We start from the raw sequence: 13,431 nt of genomic DNA on the forward strand, positions 1-13,431 counted from the left end.
AAGAAATATATGAAGAGAAACACACAATAGGACTACTGAATGGCAAAAAGACCCCACAGGAAAATAAGTTGAAACTCACTAATCAGAAATATATAAACTAAAGCAGTGAGCTACCAATCCTCACTCACTAGTTTGGCACACATTAAAAATATGAAAATATCAAGCATTGACTAGAATGTGGAGAAGACAGAATACCTACAGCGCTGATTATACCATAATTTGGTTCAATGAATTAATGCAAGAACTCGGCAACATTTAGGAATTTTGAATTGCTTTTACCTACAGCTCAGTATTTCTTTTTCCAGTGTATACACTACAGAAACTCTGGAACAAGTCCAAGAAACTATTCATTGTATCATTGTTTGTAATAATGAAATGTTGAAATGAATTAAATGACCATCAAGAGAATGGATGCTTGAATATATTGTTAAATGGATGACAAAAGTGTTATACATGTATACTCTGCAATAGAGTTGAAGATAACAAAAAATGTTAGAGATATAACAGGAAGAAATTTAAAAACAAAATATTGAGTAACAAAAGCAAGATGCAAAAAAAAGAAACATACTCATGATTAAAGTTATTTTCAAAATAAAACTCAGCGAAATTAAATTATTAGACATATCAGAGTTCTATTTCAGGCTTGATGACAAGGTTTTTTTAAGAAAAAAAAGCCAAAACATTTTCTTGAATATCTGTAAGAGTGGGTACATACATATACTTTTAAAAGGAAGTGCTAAATAAGCTTGTTCAACTAAGTACATGATTGTTTTACAAACTATACAAAACTATAGTTTTACAAACTATAGAGATATCATATTCCTATCAGTTGCACAGTACATATATATAGATAGGTCATAAGAACCCATAGCCATCTCCCAGAAATGTCTTGTGGGCCACTGAAAAATAATTATTCTCTTCCCCTCACAGTATGGGGTAATTAATTATCCTTCATAATAGACATTTTAAAAATAAATATGAAAAACAAAATTAATAATATGTTTGTAAATAATACAGCTATGACTATAAAGAGTTAGGATATGCAAAATTTGAGTGATGATTTTTAGCATTGGAGAGGAAGAAGAGACTAGGATCAGGATTAGAGCATAAAAGAGAATTACATTTTATTAATAACATTTTAATTTTAAAATGCTTTGTAGCAATATTACAAGTAATAAGTACTCTGAGAGTACTTATTACTTGTAATATTGCTACATACACTGTATTTTCAAAATATCATAAAAATGATATTACAAAGAATTTTTAAGAATTAAATCTGCAAAGTGACCCTAGATCTCTAAAAGAGTAGAAAAAAAGGTGAAGGAAATAAAGTGTTCATATTTTGCTTGAAGCCCTGGGGAATGAGATTTATAGTGGTTTTAGGGTAGATTATTTTCTTCAAGTGAATCTTCTGAATTTTACAAAGTCCACATAGTGCATGCAGCCCTTTTCAATCTGTGAAAAAGAAAAAAAGGGAAAATATATATATTTTTAAGAAGTCTGGAAATGACTGGAGAGTAAAAATTCCCTAGAGATTGTATCAAGATGCAAATAAGCACAAGCTCATTTCTCTTGTCCTACCTCAAATCCCCTTAAATGGCAAGAGACACAGGTTTCCGTATATAGAGACTAACATCAGAAGGGCACGGGGGCGGGGGGTGGGGAGAAAAGGGAAATTCTTGAAACTTGGAAAACAAATGGGGCACGGGCACTGTGGTAGGGGTAGGGTGAAGGAAATGGGGGCCCCTGATCTGGAGACAGAACGCAAAGCTGGTTGGGGTGGTGCATTCTGGGTTTAGCAAGGCGCCTCCAGATTTTGTAAAGGCGTAGAGCCAAGAGATAGAAACACCTCCCAGGCACAGGGCAGAGGTGGGCTTGAGAGTGGAGGAGGCGGGGAGGGTGGCAGTGTTTGGCAGGAAGGGGCGGCCTCTCTCCTGGCAGGAAGCTGCGCGATGGTAAGAGGGAGGAGACTGCGGCTGCGGCAGCGGCTTCTGGGATCCCGATGTGGCAGAGAGGCCGTCACCGCCAAAGAGGTGGAGGGCCCGCGACCGCGGTGTTGGAGACACTGCCGCCATCCTCTTCGTCAGCCCAGCTGTCTTCCTAGAAACGCTCCTCACCTAAGAATCCTTCCCTCCCAGCTCTTGCAAACTCCGAACTCGTCGCCTGCTGATCCTCTTTCACCACAGGTTCACAGCGGAGGCAGCAGTGAGGTGTCCGATTTGGACACGTGAGACCTGCGGTCCCCCGACTTGGGGAGGTGGGCGCTGGACTAGAGAATCGGAGGATGCGGGTTGGTGGGTGCCAAGAGGGAAAATTTGGGTTCCGTGCTGGAATGGAAAATGAGGGAGACTCAGAAAGGTGATTTGGGGATGGGGGGTGGGGGGAGAGAGAGCCGAAGAGCACCTGGGTGGCATATAAAGGTAGCCCCAGAAAGAGACATAGATTTGCTCTGCGCACCCAGCGGCAAAATGGGGTAGACCAGGAAGAGATATGAAGGAGAGTTGAACAACTGGCAGAAGGAATGGGGGTGGGAGGCAAAACAGATGAAGAGCAAATGACAATGAGCAGGGGAAAAGGGTACTATGTTCATGCAAATGGAGAGACTGAGTGGGAACTAATAAATGATGAATATTTGTGTTTGGTGTGGGGAGTCTAAAATGGCAACAGAGGTATTAGCCAAAGGAACCTGCTCCCTCTTGCTGGGGGTTCAACAACCAAAGCTATCACCTTTCCAACCCTCCAGCACAGCCAAGTAAGTTCGGAGGGACTGCAGGCAAACATCCAATAATATTTTGATAGCCAGCATCTCTGCTGGACATCCAATAACTTGGATGGCAATACATATACCTGATGCCCAGGGAATTTGCAATGCAGAGAAATAAAATTTCACACTACAGTACACTAAATGTTTCTCCCTAGCCTCTTTCCTCCCCTTGCAGGTATGAAGACACCTCACAAAAAGGCAACTGCAAGGCAGCAAACAAGGGACATTGTTGATGGCCACACCTTGTCTGCAAGTATGAGGAAGAAAAAGATTTCTCAAAAGAAACAGAGGGGTAGACCTTCCTCCCAGCCCCGCAGGAACATCGTGGGCTGCAGAATTTCACATGGATGGAAGGAAGGCGATGAGCCCATCACCCAGTGGAAAGGAACCGTTCTGGATCAGGTGCCTATAAATCCCTCTCTTTATCTGGTGAAATATGATGGAATTGACTGTGTCTATGGACTGGAACTTCACAGAGATAAAAGGATTTTAAAGCTTAAAATCCTTCCTGATAAAGTGCCATTTTCTCGAGTCAGAGATGTGCGCCTTGCAAATACCATAATTGGTAAAGCTGTGGAACATATGTTTGAGGGTGAGCATGGTTCTAAGGATGGATGGAGGGGGATGGTCTTAGCCCAAGCACCCATTATGAAAACCTGGTTTTATATTACCTATGAGAAAGATCCTGTTTTGTACATGTACCAGCTTTTAGATGACTATAAAGAAGGTGACCTCCATATCATGCCAGAGTCAAGTAAGTCTTCTCCAAAAGAGAGAGAGCCAGAAGGAGTTATAGATGGCCTCATAGGTAAACATGTAGAATATACCAAAGAAGATGGCTCCAAAAGGACAGGCAAAGTAATTCACCAAGTTAAAGCCAAACCTTCTGTGTACTTCATCAAGTTTGATGATGATTTCCACATCTATGTCTATGATTTGGTGAAAAAGTCTTAACGGTTAGAGTAAACCTTATCACGTGTATGTAGGCAAATGTACGACTTGGAGAAACACAAAAAATGTTGCTTTTCAGTGTACTGAAAGTATAGGGGTCCCTAAAACCCATCATCTTTACCAGCAAAACTGTTGTTTTGTTCTGAAAAATATAAGTTTATGTAGCTATGACATGCTGTGTGTAAGGCATTTGTCATGGTGAAAAGGTTGGGTGTGTTTTATGGAACATGAAAGAAAGGAGCAAGTGTAAATTCAGGCTGTGAATAAATTTCAGCTAGTCTCATAATCAGTCATCTAAAAATGGAACAGGACTTAGCTGGTCTGGTCTAAGGAGAGGAGAGAAGAAGGAACTAGAGATGAACTTTTGGGGAAAGGAGGAGAGATGGCTGCTTAAGAAAGGAGGTGGGAAGGGGTCAGAAATGGAGAGGCTTCTGGGGGGAGGGATAACCTAAGAGAGGGAGGCAGCCAACTGGGAGGGGGTTGAAGAATAACAGAGAGTGAAATCTTGGGGTTGAGAGGAAATCAGGATAAATTGAGCAAAGAGGGACACAAATACATTTAGAAGAAGTTCAGAGCAAGGGAGACAAAAATAAAAGTTGGCAGAGATCTGAGGAGAAGCTAAAAGGATACTCCAGAAGGGGAGGAACACTGGGGAAGGAGAATTCTCCTCCTTCCACAGAGGGAGTGAAAATAGAGAAAACAGGGCATGAGGTGTGGGTTCCATGAGAGATTGGAAGACCCAAGAAAAATAGCACTTCTGGCAGTATCCAAGTTGCCCTCCCTATCTCTGTGCACAAAGGATGTGGCAACAAAGAAACCAGATGGATTGGAGCTTCTCTAGAGGGAAATTTTGACAGGAATGTCTCAAGAGTTAAGCAGGAGTCAAGTTTATACATAAAAGGCTTTTGTTATATCAGGGAGTTCATGCCACACCTGCTAAGCAGAGGCCAGCCCTCAGCCTAAACACACTAGCATGGTGCTCCATAGCAGGTGGCTGTAGGCAGTTGCCTCGTATTTTCCAGAGGACCCAGGGGCAATAAATCTCAGGTCTGAAGTTCTTGGTTCACTTCCTCTACACTGAATAAATGATTTTTTCGGGAACGAGTCAGTGGAGTTCTCAGAACTTAAGAGATGTGCCACCTTGCATTTGGAAAGCATTTTATCCAGAAAAAAAGGAAACTTGCTCAACCCAGATACTGCACTCATCTCACTGTTCTTCAACTTCCTGAACTATACCTTGCCTCCTTACAGAGGACTTAGCTTAATGCTTCTCTCCAGGGCATGGGGGAATACTTGATTGTCCATGCTTCTCTCAGCAACTGCCTGAAACCACAGGTATCTCCCACCAGTGCTTCACTCGATGGAGGTCTGCTGCCTCCAGAAGACCCATTCTGACAATGCCCCAACAAAAAGAGTGCCTACTGACTCTTCATGGGTACCTCCTGACTAGTCTTGCCCACTTCAAGCACACAGGGAACTGTACTAGAAATGTGTGTAGTTCTATTTTCAGGTGAGATAGGTGACATGGGCAGTTGGGTGGGGAGTTGTGACTTTGTATAACTAAATCCTTTGACTGTATAGTGCCACATAGGTCGTTGGTGTGAAGAGGGTGTGGTAACTCTCAATAAATTCCCTCTGAGGTATGGTGTCCCAATACATGGGTCTTTGTCCTTCTCTCTTCCTTTCCTTCCCCCAGTTCAGCTATGGATGTTCCCTTTAAAATTCTCTCTGGTTTTCCCACTCCACGTTCTTCACTGCCATCAAAGAAACAGTTCTGTTGTCTCTCTTCTGCCCAGTAACTCCAGGCATAGCAGGCAGAGGGGAAGGTAGGGAGCTTCCTGGAGTGGAAAGAAGTTGTTAATTACAGCTCATTCTCTCCACCCAACATGACCTGAAACTGTTTGCCTCAAGAACTACACAAACTGAGCCCACCTCACCAGAGCAGGGATAGGTTTTCTTTCATACATCACATAATTCAGTCTAGAAAACACCTGCAGGCAACTCATGGGCCAGTTTCAGCCCACTGTCATAGTTTGCTTGATCTTCATGTTTTTATCATTCTCCATTTTACAATTAGCTATACAGACATTTTGGGGATTTCACATTTCAAAAATCCACATTTCTGGCTTACCTTAAAAAAAAAAAAAGACCATGGGTTAGGTACCACATTCCAACAAGGACACAAGCAGTTGACTCTGAGGAAGGGCTCAGCCTATTTTAAACTCAGAATGCTCTCAAGTGGGCCATGCCCCCAGATGGCCTGCTTCACGATAATAAAATGCCCAAATGTCCCCCGGAAGCATTTGCATTGGTCGATTTGGGATTAGATCCAGGGGAAACTGCTAAGCTCCTCTTTGGCTTACTTTGACTGCCTTTGCTTTTTAATTTATTTGCTTTATTTTCATCTCACCATTACTTACTTCAGGTGGGCTCTCAGCCAGTCAGTCTTCTAGACACAGGAACTTATGCTAATAAAGAAAAGAAACAAAATAATCTTACCCTCATGGAACTTTCATTTTAGTGTGGGAGAGAGAAGCCAAGATAAAATAAAAGTATAAATTATTTTCAAAATGATAATGTTAAGTAGAAAAATAAAGATTGGGCTATGGAAGTCCCAGGGAGGCTGAAGTTGGAGAGATTATGAAGTAAGAGAGGGCTTCACTTAGATGGTCTAGTCGTTTTCCCTACTTTCTTCAATTTAAGTCTGAATTTGGCAATGCAGAGTTCATGATTGAAGCCACAGTCAGCTCCCAGTCTTGTTTTTTCTGACTGTATAGAACTTCTCCATCTTTGGCTGCAAAGAATGTAATCAATCTTATTTCAATACTGGCTATCTGGTGATGTCCATGTGTAGAGTCTTCTCTTGTGTTGTTGGAAGAGGGTGTTTGCTATGACCAGTATATTCTCTTGGCAAAACTCTATTAGCCTTTGCCCTGCTTCATTCTGTACTCCAAGGTCAAATTTGCTTGTTACTCCAGGTGTTTCTTGACTTCCTACTTTTGCATTCCAGTCCCTTATAATGAAAAGGACAACTTTGTGGGGTGTTAGCTCTAAAAGGTCTTGTAAGTCTTCATACAACCGTTCAACTTCAGCTTCTTCAGGATTACTGGGCAGGGCATAGACTTGAATTACTGTGATATTGAATGGTTTGCCTTGAACATGAACAGAGATCATTCTGTCATTTTTGAGACTGCATCCAAGTACTGCATTTCAGACTCTTTTTTTTGACCATGATAGCTACTCCATTTCTTCTAAGGGAGTCCTGCCCACAGTAGTAGATATAATGGTCATCTGAGTTAAATTCACACATTGCAGTCCATTTTAGTTCGCTGATTCCTAAGATGTCAATGTTCACCCTTGCCATCTCCTGTTTGACCACTTCCAATTTGCCTTGATTCATGGACCTAACATTCCAGGTTCCTATGCAATATTGCTCTTTACAGCATTAAACTTTACTTCTCTCACCAGTCACATCCACAACTGGATGTGTTGTATTTGCTTTGCTTTTGCTTTGCTGTGTTTGTTTTTGCTTTGGCTCCATCCCTTCATTTTTTCTGGAGTTATTTCTTTACTGATCTCCAGTAGCATATTGGGCACATACCGACCTGGGGAGTTCATCTTTCAGTGTCCTATCTTTTTGCCTTTTCATACTGTTCATGGTGTTCTCAAGGCAAGAATACTGAAGTGGTTTGCCATTCCCTTTTCTAGTGGATCAGAACTCTCCATCATGACCCGTCCGTCTTGGGTGGCTCTACACCACTCGGCTTAGTTTCATTGAGTTAGACAAGGCTGTCAGTAGTGTGGAACACCATGGACTGTAGCTCGCCAGGCTCCTCTGTCCATGGGATTTTCCAGACAAGAGTATTGGACTGGTTTGCCATTTCCTTCTCCAGAGGATCTTCCCAACCCGGGGATCGAATCCGGGTCTCCCACATTATAGGCAGAGGCTTTACTGTCTGAGCCACCAGGGAAGTCTTATGGTAGGGCTAACCTTCTTCAAAAGAACCTTTGCAAGCACTGTTGTATTCAGTGCCCTTAACCCCACAGCAGACCACTGTCAACCCAGGCTTCTGCCAGAGATTCTTGGACACACACGGGCAAGTCTGGCTCAGTCTCTTGTGGGGACACTGCTCCTCTTTCCTGGCTCCTCGTGTACACACAGTTTTTATTTTGTGGCCCGCCCCCCATCGCCACCCCTGCCAAAGCATCTCTTTCCCCAGTTCTGAGGAAGTTCTGTGATCACATGCCACTGGCCTGCAAAGTCAAATTCCCTGGGGGTTCTCAGTCCCTTTGCCAGATCCACAGGTTGGGAAATCTGTTGTGGGTCTTAGAACTTTCTTAATGGTGTAAGAATTTCTTTGGTATAATCGTTCTGCAGTGTGTGGATTGTCTCCTTGGTGGCTCTATGTTGGGGTTAATGGTGACCTCCTCCAAGAGGCCTTTTGCCACATGCTGCATGACCCAGGTCTGTTACAGCCAGAGCCTCTGTCCCTGTGGCCGGCCACTGCTGACCCATGCCTCCACAGGAGACACAAACACTCAAAGGCAGGTCTGGCTCAGCCTCTGTGGAGTCTCTGGGTCCTGGTACACACAAGCCTTAGTTTAAGCCCTCCAAGTATTTCTGGCGGGTATGAGGTTTGATTCTAAATGCGATTTTGCATCTCCTACCATCTTATTGGGGCTTATCCTTTGCCCTCGGCTGTGGGGTATCTTTTTTTGGTGGGATCCAACATTCTCCTATTGATGGTTGTTCAGCAGTGAGTTACAATTTTGGAATTCTCACAGGAGATAAGCACACATCCTTCTACTCAGCCATGGTTTATGTAAGTCAAATCACTATGCTGTGTATGTTAAACAGTGCTGAACATCAACTATGTCTCAGTATAGTTGATATACCTATCTCAGTAGAGTCAGCTCTCAACTCCTTGCTTATCCCTACGGAGTGAAGGGTTTCACCACACATCTAGTACCCTAAATTTTATGGCTGCCACTGAAGGATGGGTCCATAAATCACCCAGCTCTGATGTGGGTGCAAACAGGGCTTGCATTCACAGGCCCTCCAGGAACATAGCGAAAGAAGAAGCAGTTTATAAAATAGTTCATGAGCACTCCTACAGCTATATCACCTGGTCTCATTGCAGAGAAAGCAGGCAAAAATGCCCTTCTCCTAGTTACTCCATGGGGCTTCCCAGGTGGTGCTAATGGTAAGGAACCTGCCCGCCAATGCAGGAGACATAAGAGACACGAGTTTGATCCCTGGGTTGGGAAGATACCCTGGGGGAGGCAACTGCAACCGACTCCAGTACTCTTGCCTGGAGAACCCAATGGACAGAGGAGCCTAGCAGACTGCAGTCCCTGGGGTTGCAAAGAGTCAGACACAACTGAAGTGACTTAGCACACAGCATAGCACATAGTTACTCCATAGAAGGGATTTGACAGTATATGTTCCCAGCTGCTATCTAAGAGGGAATCGCCTGTCTGAAAGTAGACTAAAATTCTTCTGAGATTCTGAAAGAACTTATGGGCACACCCTCTTCTGTCTCTTCCTGGCTTGCTTGAACAGTAAAACCAATTCTTCAGGCTCAAGCTAGAAAGAACTTGTTCACACATTGAGTGCCCCAGCTGTTAAGGCTTCCACTTGAGTAACAGGCTTCCTAATCACCTAGGTCTGGGAGCTGATAGGGCTTGGTGTACACAGGTCACACAGGACCACTCAGGGCACACAAAACCCTCAGAGACTATATTCACTCTGCGTCAGCACAGAATCACTAAGAAAAACATCCAGCTCCTGGATTGACCATGATAACTAGATTGTATATCTAATGCCATGAATGTGCCAGCTTCTACTTGAGGTTTGGCTTTAAAGTAACCAATATTTGAAGCTGAAATATCTGGAGCTGAAAGACCAGACAATTAGTAGTCCACTGTGAGTCTGGACAAATGGGGGTGGGGGGGCGGGGATTTGCAATGACTTTGGGACACTGATGGATCTAATAACTCCTTAATTTACTGGGAGCCACTAAGAATAGAAGGTGGCAGCTTGAAAAATCACAAAGGTTTATGAGGCAGGCAGGATAACTGATGATGTTCACCTAGTGCACAAGGCTAGGGTGTTTTATGTAATGTACAGACCAACACAGGGAGTCAAAAAAAGCAAAGAAAGAATGGTATATGTTCTAAGCAAAAGAACATAAATATCCAGGAACCAATCTTAATAAGAGGGATATAAGTGACTTACGAAACAAAGACTTCAAAATAATGGTCATAAAGATGTTCACTGAGGTCAGGGGAGCAATGCATGAAAAAGTGAAAATTAAATTGCCAAATTTTTTCAATAATAACTTTTTAAATGGCCTGCTTTCTTCAGTTTCATTCTTCTTTCTCAAGATTCTCTTCTTCAGAGCTGCATAAATCACATGCCTTGGCTTCAGACTATACTACAAAGCTATAGAAATCAAGAGTATGGTATTAGCACAAAAAACAGACATATAGATCAATGGGACAGAATAGAGAGCCCAGAAATAAACTCACACACTTATGGTCACTTAATCTACAACAAATGAGACAAAAATATACAGAAAGATAGTTTATTCAATAATGGTTATGGGAAAACTGGACAGCTACATGTAAAAGGATTAAATTAGAACTTTCTCTAATATACAAAAATATGTATATTAAACTCAAATTGGATTAAAGACCTAAGTGGAAGATGAGATTCTATAAATATATTGGATTAAATCATAGGTGGAACACTCTTTGACATAAATCAAAGAGGCAAAAGACCTATTCTCTGAAAACTATAAGATGCTGATGAAAGACATTGAAGATATCCCACACAGATGGAAAGGCATATCATATTATTGGGTTGGAAAAATCAATATTGTCAAAATGACTATACACCCCACAGCAGTCTACAGATTCAATGCAATCCCTAGCAAATTTTCAATGACAATTTTCATGGAACTAAAACAAAACGTCTTAAAATTCGTGTGAAATCACAAAAGACCCCAGACAGCCTAAGCAATTCTGAGAAAGAAAAATAGAGCTGGAGGAATCAGGCTTTCTGACTTCAAATTATACTACAAAGCTACAGTAATCAAAACAGTATGGTACTGCCACAAAAACAGAAGTAGAGATCAATAAAACAGGATAGAAAACCCAGAAATAAACCCATGCATCTATAGTCAATTAATCTATGACAAAAATTATACATGCAATTATATATACAGTGGAGAAAAGTATCTCTTCAGTACGTGATGCTGAGAAAACTGGACAACTACACGTAAAACAATAGAATTCTTTAATATCCATGGACATTTAGATTGCTTGCATGTCTTTGGCTATTGTGAACAGCATGACAATGAACATTATGGTGCATGTTTCTTTTTAGACTGCATCTTTCTACAGATATATTCCTAGGATTGGGCTTGCTGGATCGATTGGTAGCTCGTACAGTTACACTCATTTCACATGGTAGAAAAGTAGTACTCAGAATCCTTCAATCTAGGTCTCAACAGTATGTGAACCAAGAACTTCCAGACGTACAAGCTGGATTTAGAAAAGGTAGAGTAAGAGTAAGAGTAAAAGTAACCAGAGATCAAATTGCCAATATCCATTGGATCATAGAAAAAGCAAGATAATTAAAAAAAAAATCTTCTGCTTCATTGACTATGCATTGACTATACCTTTTTGTGGATCACTACTAACTGTGGAAAATTCTTAAAGAGATGCAAATACTGGACCACTTTACCTGCCCCTTGAGAAACCTGTATGAAGATCAAGAAGCAACAGTTAGAACAGTTAGAACCAGGCATGGGACAAATGATTGACTTAAAATTGGGAAAGGAGTACGTGAAGGCTGTATATTGTCACCCTACTTACATGCATTGTGCATGTGCACATGCTGTCTCTGCAGTCATGTTCATCTCTTTGTAACACTATGGACAGTAGCCTGCCAGCCTCTTATGTCCAAGGGATTCTCCAAGCAAGAAAACTGGAGTGGGTTGCTGTGCCCTCCTTGGCACGGAATACCTTGGGGGTATTCCCAAACCAGGGGTTGACCCAGCAGGTTATTTACTACTAGTGCCACCTGGGAAGCCCCTATATGCAGAGTATATCATGGGAAATGCCCAGCAGAATGAATCACAAACTGGAACCAAGGTTGCTGGGAGGAATATCAACAACCTCAGATATATATATATATATATATATATATATATATATATAGTTGTATTATATATATACAATACCTCTATAATGGCAGAAAGCGAGGATCTAAAAAGCCTCTTGATGAAGCTGAAAGGGGAGAGTGACAAAGCTCACTTAAAAGCCAACATTCAGAAAACTAAGATCATGGCATCAGATCCCATCACTTCGTGGCAAATGGATGGGAGAAATGCAAACAGTGACAGATTTAAATTTCTTGTTTCCCAAAATCACTGTGGATAGTGACTGAAAACATGAAATTAGAAGTTGCTTCCTCCTTAGAAGAAAAGCTCTGACAAAGCTAGACAGTGTATTAAAAAAACAGAGACATCACTTTGTTCATAAAGATTCATATAGTCAAAGCTATAGTTTTCCCAGTAGTCATGTGTGGATGTAAGAGTTGGATCATAAAGAAGGTGAGTGCCAAAAAATTGATACTTTCAAACTGTGGTTCTGGAAAAGACTCTTGAGAGTCCTTTGGATTTCAAGGAGATCAAACCAGTCATTCCGAAAGGAAATAAACCTGAATATTCATTGGAAGGACTGATGCTAAAGCTGAAACTCCAATACCTTGGCCACTTTATGCAAAGAGCCAAGTCACTGATTAAGACCCTGATGCTGGGAAAGATTGAGGGCAGGAGGAGAAGTGAGTGCAAGAGGATGAGATGGTTGGATGGCATCATGGATTCAATGGACATAAGTTTGAGCAGACTCTGGGAATTGGTGAAGTACAGGGAAGACTGTCATGCTGCAGTCCATGAGGTGACAAAGAGTCGGACATGACTTAGCAACTGAGCAGCAATGACAACTAGCTCTATTTTTAGTTTCTTAAGGAATGTTCATACTGTTCTTCATAGTGGTTGTATCAATTTATATTTCCATCAATAGTGTAGAAGGGCTCCCTTTGCCCCACACACTCTCCAGCATTTATTATTTGCTGACATCTTCATGACTGACATTCTGACTGGTGTGAAATGATATCTCATTGTAGTTTTGACTTGCATTTCCCTCACAATTAGTGATATTGAGCATTTTTTTTTCATGTTCCTCTTGTTTATTTCTATATTTTCTTTAGAGAAATGATTATTTAGATCTTCTGCTCTTTTTTTAAAATATTGAGCTGATTGAGCTGTTTTGTAAATATTAGAGATTAATGCCTTTTTGACAACTTCATTTGAAAATATTTTCTCCCATTCTGTGGGTTGCCTTCTCACTTATTCTTTTTATGGTTTCTGTTACTATGCAAAAGACTTTGATTTTAATTGGGTCCCATTTGCTTATTTTTGGTTTTATTTGCACTACTCTAGGAGAGAAATTAAAAATCACATTCCTGCGTTTATGTGAAAGTGTGTACTGCTTATGTTTTCCTCTAAGAGTTTTATGCCATTTCATTTTTAAGAAAACTAATTTTAATTGGAGGATAATTGCTTTATGATATTGTGATGGTTTTTGCCATTCAACCACATTAATCTGTTTTTCTTCCTCTGCAATTTTCTGGAATTTTGAGTGGG

At 41.3% G+C, this 13,431-nt stretch overlaps 1 protein-coding gene across 3 annotated transcripts; it reads left to right on the forward strand.

Moving 5' to 3' along the window:
- Nucleotides 1-2,004: 2,004 nt before the first annotated feature.
- Nucleotides 2,005-4,360, forward strand: LOC136153546 (spindlin-2). Of its 3 annotated transcripts, none has more exons than XM_065915483.1 (2): nucleotides 2,005-2,294; nucleotides 2,920-4,360. In XM_065915483.1, the coding sequence occupies exon 2, from the start codon at nucleotides 2,942-2,944 to the stop codon at nucleotides 3,716-3,718; it is 777 nt and encodes a 258-aa protein (XP_065771555.1). In that variant the 5' UTR covers nucleotides 2,005-2,294; nucleotides 2,920-2,941; the 3' UTR covers nucleotides 3,719-4,360. The 3 variants fall into 3 exon arrangements, with proteins under 3 accessions (XP_065771555.1, XP_065771554.1, XP_065771556.1); XM_065915482.1 differs by having other exon boundaries at nucleotides 2,005-2,257; XM_065915484.1 differs by having other exon boundaries at nucleotides 2,005-2,257; nucleotides 2,940-4,360.
- Nucleotides 4,361-13,431: the final 9,071 nt, after the last annotated feature.

Source organism: Muntiacus reevesi, chromosome X (assembly GCF_963930625.1).
Source record: "Muntiacus reevesi chromosome X, mMunRee1.1, whole genome shotgun sequence".
Classification (NCBI taxonomy): Eukaryota; Metazoa; Chordata; class Mammalia; order Artiodactyla; family Cervidae; genus Muntiacus; species Muntiacus reevesi.

Excerpts from the sequence above, each read along its gene's own strand:
- LOC136153546 (XM_065915483.1), top strand. The coding sequence starts at position 2,942 with ATGAAGACACCTCACAAAAAGGCAACTGCAAGGCAGCAAACAAGGGAC.